The sequence below is a fragment of the Quercus lobata genome, chromosome 2 (assembly GCF_001633185.2).
Source record: "Quercus lobata isolate SW786 chromosome 2, ValleyOak3.0 Primary Assembly, whole genome shotgun sequence".
In the NCBI taxonomy this organism is placed as follows: Eukaryota; Viridiplantae; Streptophyta; class Magnoliopsida; order Fagales; family Fagaceae; genus Quercus; species Quercus lobata.
Genome location: NC_044905.1, coordinates 97,205,074 through 97,214,997, shown reverse-complemented (window position 1 = coordinate 97,214,997; position 9,924 = coordinate 97,205,074). Strand labels below are relative to the sequence as shown.

General features: G+C 32.0%; 1 protein-coding gene across 1 annotated transcript; it reads left to right on the top strand.

The window, feature by feature from the left end:
• Positions 1-4,956: 4,956 nt before the first annotated feature.
• LOC115973981 (LRR receptor-like serine/threonine-protein kinase EFR) lies at positions 4,957-9,435 on the top strand. Its single transcript, XM_031094215.1, has 2 exons — positions 4,957-7,945; positions 9,080-9,435. The coding sequence occupies exons 1-2, from the start codon at positions 4,957-4,959 to the stop codon at positions 9,433-9,435; spliced, it is 3,345 nt and encodes a 1,114-aa protein (XP_030950075.1).
• The last annotated feature ends 489 nt before the right edge of the window (positions 9,436-9,924 follow it).

Here is a 9,924-nt window from a genome sequence, read left to right as displayed (position 1 = left end):
CACAAATTTACTCCAGATAAAGAGAATAGGTAAGGGGGAAAACCTAAAATTAAAATAAAAACATCACTAACCATTCTTTAAAATGCCAAGAGATGAAGCCCATGTAGAATTTGATCTTCCATAGGGTTTCCCTAGGTTTAACGAAGCCAACATCGTTCAAATCCTCAGTAGACTACCTTTCCATGGTGGCAGCAATCTGTGGCGGCGGCGGCGACGGTGGGAGAATCTGAGTTTTGGGTTTTGATTTTGGAGGAAGGAAAGGGTGAGTTTTGGGTTTAGGGGAAGGAGAAGTTTGCGTCTAAGAAGAGAAGAGAGAGGTATTGGTTTTTGTAAGGTTTTGTAACGTGTATTTGGTTAGGAAAAATTAGATTTATTTTAAATCAAATTTAATAAATTTTAAAAAATAGAAAAAAAAAAATGCTGACGTGGAAAATTGTGAAAACTTCAAAAGTTTTGGTTATATATATATATATATATATATATATAGATAGATAAAGCAAAACTAAAATAGGACTCTTCAAAAAAAAGGGTAAAATATTGGTAACATCCTAAAGGTTCAGGTTAATGCCAATTAAGTTTAAAATTTTTTTGAAATTAACCCATTTGGTCTCTAACCTAACTTAGTCCCCTAAATCGTTACACATTTATATATATATATACACACACAAACAGATATTAACTAATTTAATTATGAGAAATGATATGTCTACAACATTTTTACAACAAATTTTAAGTAGCAAGTTGTTACTAGTTGTTATTGTTGGGGCAAAAAAGTAATCTTAGTGTTAATTTGAAATTTGAACCAATAACAACTAACTACTTGTGATTTGTTGTAAAAATGTTGTAAACGTAACATCTCTCTTTAATTAGAAGACATTCAACAACTAATATTAAATCTTTAAAACTAAATAATTGGGAGAGATTGAAAGTAGGTAGTGTTTGGATATTTTTATTTTATTGGAATTTTCAGTGTATGGTAATCTATGTTTTTTAGAAAGACCAAGTGAGCTATTTAATGAGCCACAATATTTTAACAAAATTGTGGCATACATACCAACTATATGAAGGATTGAAAAATACAATTACACAAATGTTTTCAATAGAAATATGTGTAAAATTCTCCGACAATAAGATGAGCACATTTTTTTTTCCTCAATAATCTAAGCAAGAGATTTGAAGGAAGGTATAGCAGAAGGAAGTCCCTTAGTGAAAATATGGGCTAATTGGTCTTTCAGGAGGAACATGGTAATGCTACATCCTAGCTTGAAACACAGTTTTATAGACAGATATCTTTCCTATCAATATTATCACAATAAAAATTGATAGACTTGGAAAGAAGCATTTTAGGTGAACCTAAATTGTATCGTAGATATATCATATTAATGGTCTGTTTGGTTTGAGGGGGAAGAAGAGAGAGTAGAGTTAACTTGGCCAAAAATTAACCTAATACTCAGCCTACTTTACTCTACTTCCTTTTGTGTACTCCTTCTCTCCCCCATCAATCTAAACAGGCCATAAATATTAAAGAGTAATATGCTCAAATTTTATGTTGAATCTCCTAAATATTTGTTGTTTATTAGTGTTCATCTGATATAACTTATTCCCGGTTGATTTATTTTGCTTTGAAAATAAGTGTAGGAAAAATTATACATCTAAAAAAAATGAGCCTCTAAAATTAAACTATGTTTTTAAAAGGATAAACCAATCGTACACATAGCAAACCATTGAAACGATTTCAATTAGCATTTGGATAAACTTGAATTTGGGTCTGTGTAAAATTGTGAACCTCAGTCAATATTGGAATATCTTTTTGCAAACACTAAGCTAAACTTTTAGCTTTGGGGGGCTAAAGTCTAAACTAAAGTTTGAATCGGGATAGTTTTCTAAATTGAAGGATAAAATATATACTAAAATTCAATACTAAATTAACACAAGAAAAGATACATCTAATATCCATTTAATATTAAAAATATATAAACAAAAGGAAGATACGAAATAATTTTTTGTCAATACATTCAAATCACTCATTTATCAAAACGAAGCTCATTTTTCATACAAATTTCAAAAATCATCAATAATTGATTTTTAAAACTTTCACAGTAATTTTTCTTTATATATATATATATATATATATATATATAAATTGAGAAACCATTACATATTTTAGAAATGTATGGTTTAAAATAAGTATAAGCTAATTAAATATTTAAATGTACAATTTGAACTTCTTTTCAAAAAAATTTATAATTTGAAAGGCATAATTGTGATTTTTTTAAATTGTATTCATGCATATGCATAGGGCTACACACTGGTATATAATTAGAGCTAAACTTAAGAGAAAATTCAATTAGATTCTAAATTAGATTCCAATTATTATCTAATTTTGTGACACGTGTCCTAGCTATTTAAGTTTTTTTAATTTTTTTTCGTAGGTGAGTTAACACTATGCAAAAAACATAGAGTCTAATATAAATAAACCTTTAAAAATCCAAAAAAAAAAAGAAAAGTAAGCTCATGTGTATATCCAAAAAAGTAAAATAAAATAAAAAATAAAGAGAGAGAGAGTAAAACTCATCTATGACTTAAAAAATGTTTAACTTTTACACTATGTATAATGTGAACCCATATATATGTATAATTGTAATTGTTTTTATTTGTACCGTGCATATACATGAGTTATACACTAGTTTACATTAATACCAGAAAATTTATGTATTTGGGGTCAATGAGTAAATTTTAAACTTGTTGACAACCCAAAAATATCAAGAACCAAGATCAACCAAAACATCCCAATGTCTTCGTACAGTTCAAGATGAGTAAGAGGAATCCAAGGGCAACTCCAAATTAGGTACAAGGTGGTCACAGGAATACCTTGACCTGGGAAAAATAATTATTATAATATATAAGTTCTAAAAAGAATTATGATTTTTTTAACCTTAAAAAAATTTGTGACCTCCCTAAAAGTTTTTTGGCCCAACATAATTACACTTTGGACAAAATTTGACATCAAACTTGATTGTAGACTAAGACTATAACTACAATCAATATTTTCTTCTTATATCCTTCCTATTAGCAAAATTTTAAAAAAATTAAAGATCAATAACTATGTCATCAAAAATTTGAAATTTTGAGGGTGAAGAGACAACATTATACTTAGTGGCTAAACTCAAGGAACAGTAGAGAGATCTGGTAAAGTGGAGAGAGAGAGAGAGAGAGAGAGAGAGCAGTTGGTGGTTCTCAACAAATAAAAAAAATTAGTAGTTTTATTTATTTATTATAATTAATAGTTACAATGAGAAATGAAGAATTTAAAAACCCTGGATATTTTGGAAACATAAAAAAATACCAACTAGTAGAAAAAAAAAAGTGAAGGTAAATAAAAGATTTTTTTTTTTTTTTTTTGTTGATAATTTGATGGTTACTATAGGGAAAGAGTGATTTGAACACTGAATATCTTAGAAACACAAAAAAAAGTATCAACTAGTAAAATAATAATAATAATAATTAAAGAAGAAAAGAAAGGGGAAAAAATGCTATGGTGCTGCCATGACTTCATAAGAAGGTTAATTAATTGCAAAAGCTTTTCTAAAAGTACAGATATATCAAGCTTTTAATTTTTGTTGTAAGAAGATTCAGTTTTCTCTTAGATCATTAACATCTAGTATCTAAAAAATTTCTCATTTTACCATTTCAAAAGTTATTTTATCTATTATACCATACCATTTTATAATACACAAAACATTCCAACTTTTATTTTACCATACAATACATTAAAATAATATATCTACACAATAAAATAATATAACCCAATACTCAAATAAAAACCAAAACCCAATCAAATATTATTATTTTTTTAAATAAAGTACCATCAAGAAATTAGGATGATACCGTAACTCAATGCTAAAATTTTTTAGAATTGAAAGTTCTAAGTAATGCAAGATTTATGGGATTTGATGTCAAATTTTAGCACATTTAAAGTTTTCACATGCTAGATACTGCTGCTATTATGATTAAGAAAAATCTATCTTAAGTATCAATAGGCAAAGCATTACTCCCACCACTTCCACATTTTCTTAAGCGTTATATCTTGATATGTTAGGAGATTTCTCAATTGAATTCAAGAACTTCAATGTATTTACTAACAATGTTAATCTGTCTCTTTTTAAAATACAGGCAATTAATTGCAAATATGTGATTCGTTCAACAATGCCAATGCAACCATATATGAGGATATCATTCCGTTTAGCAAGCGCATCGGGTTAGTGATTCAGCCAAAAAAAAAAAAGCGCATCGGGATAGTGCTGCTCCCTGGTCAAATCAATGTTTTTGCAATTTTGCATCGCAATATAAGCTCAGTTCATTTGGCATCTACGAATATTAAATGTTGGCGGGCTCCATGAGATTTTGGTAAAAAGTGATTTTGGCTCTAACAAAAGCCAATTATTTTGGCTTTAACAAAAGCCGAAAGCCAGTTATTTTGGCTTTAACAAAAGTCATTATTTTGGCTTTCCAGCACGTCAACTTTTGTTTTTTGGACAAGGCAGCAGACAATTTTTCAACCAAATCCGTTGGTGGGACCATGATAAGGGAAATAGACAAAGACCAATTCGGTAATAAAAACTTGAGTTAAAAATAAAAATAAAATTTCTTAAAAATAAAAAATCTTACGACCATTATAATTTATCCCATGTCATGTTCCATAGATTTCTCTTGTTTATCCCTTTATTTTCTTCGTCTACATTAATGAGACTAGAATTTTGGTACATGCTGCTTTTGGTAAAGTGGAAAAAATTTATATTATGTTCACACATAGGGTCGAATAACCATGTTGCATACTCATCATGAATATGATACTTCTGAAATGATTTTGTATTAATAAGCTATACCAAAGAAACGGCAAGACTATCCTATTCCAAAGAGCCTTCTCTGTCTCTCTTGTGCACACACATTATGCTAATGGAAAGGTCATGCATTTTCCTCCTGTTGGTTTTTCTGTTAATGCAGCCATGCATACTTCAGTTGTCCCAATCTTCCAACAACTTTACCGATCAATCAGCTCTCATTGCCTTCAAGTCTCAAATCGCTATTGGTCCAAACAATACTGTCTTTGCTGGTGGTAACTGGTCCACAACAACAAACTTCTGTGAATGGTTTGGGGTCTCTTGCAGCCGACGCAGACAAAGAGTCACTGCCTTAAACCTTTCCTACGTGGGTCTCCATGGCACCATTTCCCCTCATATTGCCAACCTCTCCTTCCTAGTCTCACTTGATCTTAAAAACAACAGCTTCAGTGGTTTTCTGCCACATGAGATTAGTCATCTACACCGCTTGAGGAAACTTCACTTGTCAAACAATTTATTGGAAGGTAGTATCCCTCCAACTATAAATAATTGCCAGAAGCTTGAATATTTATATCTTGATAACAACACTTTTAGTGGTGGCATACCAAAAGAATTAGGCATGTTACCCAAACTTCGAGGTTTACATCTTTGGAGAAACAATCTAAGTGGTACAATTCCATTGTCCCTCAGCAATATGTCATCATTAGAGATCTTGACTTTGGGAGTCAATAGCCTTACTGGTCCATTTCCTCTTGTCATCTTTAACTTCTCTTTTCTAACAACTCTTGGTCTTACACAAAATCACTTCTCAGGAACCCTTCCAATGAATCTTTGCACCCAATGTCCTAATCTTCTAGGACTGTATATTTCCGATAATGAATTTAGTGGTAAGCTCACCTCACAGTTTAATAACTGTACAGAGCTTTCTGTCTTATCTCTGTCATACAATAAGTTTGATGGAAGTATTCCAAAAGGTTTTGGGAGTTTAGAAAAGCTCGAAATTCTATATCTTGGAGGTAACAACTTAACTGGAAATATACCTCCTACCATAAGCAACTTGTCAATGTTACAAATGTTTGGCATCGAAGTAAACAACGTGAAAGGTGGCATTCCAAGTGATTTATGGCGTCTCCAAAATCTGAAAAGTTTGAAATTTGCACTGAATGATCTCACTGGGACAATACCCCAAAATATTTTCAACATTACCTCTCTACAACTGCTTAGCTTGGCTGGAAATTCCTTGTCTGGAAATCTTCCATTAGATACTTGGATCTCTTGCCCTTATCTTGAAATTCTAGAACTTGATATCAACAAAATTAGTGGCCATATCCCATCATATCTTTCAAATATTTCTAGCCTCTTCAGTGTAGATTTTTCTAAAAACTTTCTCTCTGGACATATACCCAGAAATCTTGGGAACTTAAAAAATCTACAATGGCTTGGTCTAAGTGACAATCAGCTGACAGCGGAGCCTGGACATCAAGATCATAGTTTCCTTTTATCTTTAACTAATTGCAGATTTTTGGAGGAGCTATATTTATCCGTCAATTCCTTGAATATTACAATTCCGGAAGCCATTGGAAATTTTTCACTTTCGCTTAAAGCCTTTTCTGCAAATGAAAACCAAATAAAGGGTAAAATTCCAATGGGAATTGGGTCCTTGAAAAACTTGTACTCACTTGATTTGTCGGGTAATAGTTTGACCGGAAACATACCTTCCACTTTGGGGGGATTGGAGAGATTGCAAAGATTGTTTCTTGACAGGAACTTGATTGAAGGATCCATTCCAAAACAACTTTGTCAACTAAAGAACTTGGGAGAATTGTCGCTCTCTATTAATAGTCTCTCAAGATCCATCCCGAATTGCATTGGAAACCTCAGTCTTTTGCAAAAATTCAACATGAGTTATAACGCACTGACATCATCAATCCCATTGAATTTGTGGAGTCTTCAAAACCTGTTATTCTTGGATTTATCATCAAATTTTCTCAGCGGAAGTTTGTTTCCGAGCATGACAAAATTGCGCACTATTGTTGTCATGGACTTATCCTGTAACCAAATTACTGGAAATATTCCCAGTATCATTGGTGCATTTGAGAGCCTAAGTTATCTAAACATGTCAAAGAACTCATTCCAAGGAAACATTCCACAATCTTTTGGACAATTGAGGGGAATGGATCAGCTAGATCTCTCAAACAATAATCTCTCCGGTGCTATTCCAAAATCTCTTGAGACACTTCCATATCTCAAGTATTTGAATTTGTCCTTCAATAAGCTATCGGGAGAGATTCCATCCACTGGACCTTTTGCAAACTTCACCACAGAATCATTTTTAGGTAATGAAGCACTTTGTGGGAATCCAATTTTTGGAGTTCCACCTTGTACAAGTCCAACTTCTCTTGGATCAAGGGTGAAAAAAGTTTTGCTCAAATATATTGTTCCTGCCATTGCATCAATTATAATCTTTGCAGCACTGGTCATAATGCGAAGAAGACATCCACATTGTAACATGCAGATTCCAGGCTTGCCTATCACATTGCCTACAGTGGATCATAGAATGATATCATATCAAGAGCTTTCTCGTGGAACAAACAACTTTTGTGAGAGCAACTTGCTTGGAACAGGAGGTTTTGGTTGTGTGTACAAAGGGATACTATCTGATGGGACTATCATTGCTGTCAAAGTTCTAAACCTGCAATTGGAGGGTGCTTTCAAAAGTTTTGATACTGAATGCAAGGTGTTAAGGGCAATCCGACATAGGAATCTTGTTAAAGTCATTAGTACATGCTCCAACCTTGAGTTTAGAGCTTTGGTGCTTCAATACATGTCAAATGGTAGCCTTGAAAAGTGGTTATACTCTCATAACAACTGCTTGAATCTTGTCCAAAGAGTAAGCATCATGGTTGATGTTGCATTAGCGTTGGAATATCTCCACAATGGTCAATCCGAATCTGTGGTGCATTGTGATTTGAAGCCTTCCAATATTCTTTTGGACGAGGACATGGTTGCACATGTTAGTGACTTTGGCATTGCAAAAATTTTAGCCCTAAACAAGGACGCAACACAAACCAAAACTCTCGGTACAGTTGGCTACATTGCACCAGGTAATTGAATTCACTTTTGTCTATATATTTAATTACCTGGCTAATTTTGTGCGTAGCTTTAATAGATACAATTTTAAATATTAACAATTTTTTTGGTAGTTCACAGCTCAGTTTTGTAATTGTATTAGATACATATGAACATACACTTTAAACTATAGTGTGACAGGTTCAATGGATAATTAATAGATTACTTGTTAGTCTCTCTTATGTAAGGGTTACTGGTGTTAATTTATTCTACAAAATTATTATTTTAAGAAAGTAAATAAATAATTTGTATTAAGGCCATTTGTTATATGAACCATGCTCACTAATCAAATATGAATTTGTTCAATAAAATAAATTTTGTGTGAGTTTCAATATTGGACTTGTTAATAGAACTACGGTAATGTTTGGCTTGCCTTACGCCACATATTAATTAGAGCCAACTTTATAGCCATTGACACTAAACAATATAGTGGTCATGGTAGATCTGGTGATGTCAATACTTAAAATAAAAGTTGTGAAAAATATTGTGTTCCTTTATTTATTGGAAATGAAGACACAAATGGATAGGTAGGTACTCGAAGATGTGTTTATATTTTATAGAATTTTTTTTTAAAAAAAGCTTGCAAGTATGGTTGCTATTTTTACACCACTTAAACCCATTATTGCATTATGGCATGAAACCACCTAGAAACAAATGAGACTTGCTACTAGTTGAATCCACAACTCCAAGACTCTCATGTGTGATGGATCATTTGAATTCCTACCACTAAACCACCTGCCTAAGAGATGTAACTGTCTTCAAATTTATCTTGGGTAACTGAAGCAGAAAATAATATATACATATATACTCCTATAACAAAGGTAAACCCTAAGAACATATTATCAAATGTATTTTTATTTTTATTAGAATCAAGATAATAGCAAATGGACACATCTTGATCATATCATAATTTTTTTTTCAATAAATCAAATCTACATATATACATCAATATATTGATAATGGATGGATACAATAAAAAAGATTTAAAAATTAAATAAAAAATTTGCATGAATGTGTGAATGGTTAATTTTATAAGGTTATTCTCTCTCCTGTTGGCAAGGATGTGGACCACTAACTTATTGACATCTTGACAAATGTGAGCTTGGCAGAGTATGGCTCAGAAGGGAGAGTGTCAACCAAAGGTGATATTTATAGCTATGGAATAATATTGTTGGAGATCATCACAAGAAAGAAACCCATTAATGAAATGTTTGTTGGAGAACTAGCTATGAGGCAATGGATTGCATCACTTCCAGATAGAATGGAGGTTGTGGATGATGGTTTAATCATGATTGAAGATGGAAGAGATGTAACTAGTATGCAAACTGTTCTTTTATCTATCTTAGAATTAGGCTTAAGATGTTCTGAAGAATCACCAGATGAAAGACCAAACATCAAGGACGTTGTGACCAAGGTTAACAAAATCAAATTGGCACTACATGGAAACATAAGCAGGGGTGTCTAATATTAAAATCGTTGTTATTGCTCAAGTTTCTCTTCTTTTTCTTTTTTTCTTTTTTTTCTTTTTTCAAGATGTGATTATGTGACATTGGTTTGGTATGTCCTCTGATTCTGTAAGGTACTTACAAATGGTGTTACTTGGGAAACCCAAATCAGTTAAAACTATCCCAAGTTATTAGTATTTGAAGTTAATATATTTGGCTTTTAATACATTGTATAAAGATGATTTACTTAAACATTCTAAAATGTTGTATGAAAAAGGTATTTGGGATCTTGTGCATAAGAAAACCTATACTCTTAGTATCAATAGGCAAAGAATGACTAAAAAAAATTTCACTCTGTCAGCCCCACATATGATGGGTATGGAACTATGTATTTATAGCAACTATATGAAGAATGGCATAAATACCAACTGTATTAAGGAATGACACATATAATTACACAAAATGTTCTCAATGCATGCAAATATGTATACAATTCGCTTGCAATAATT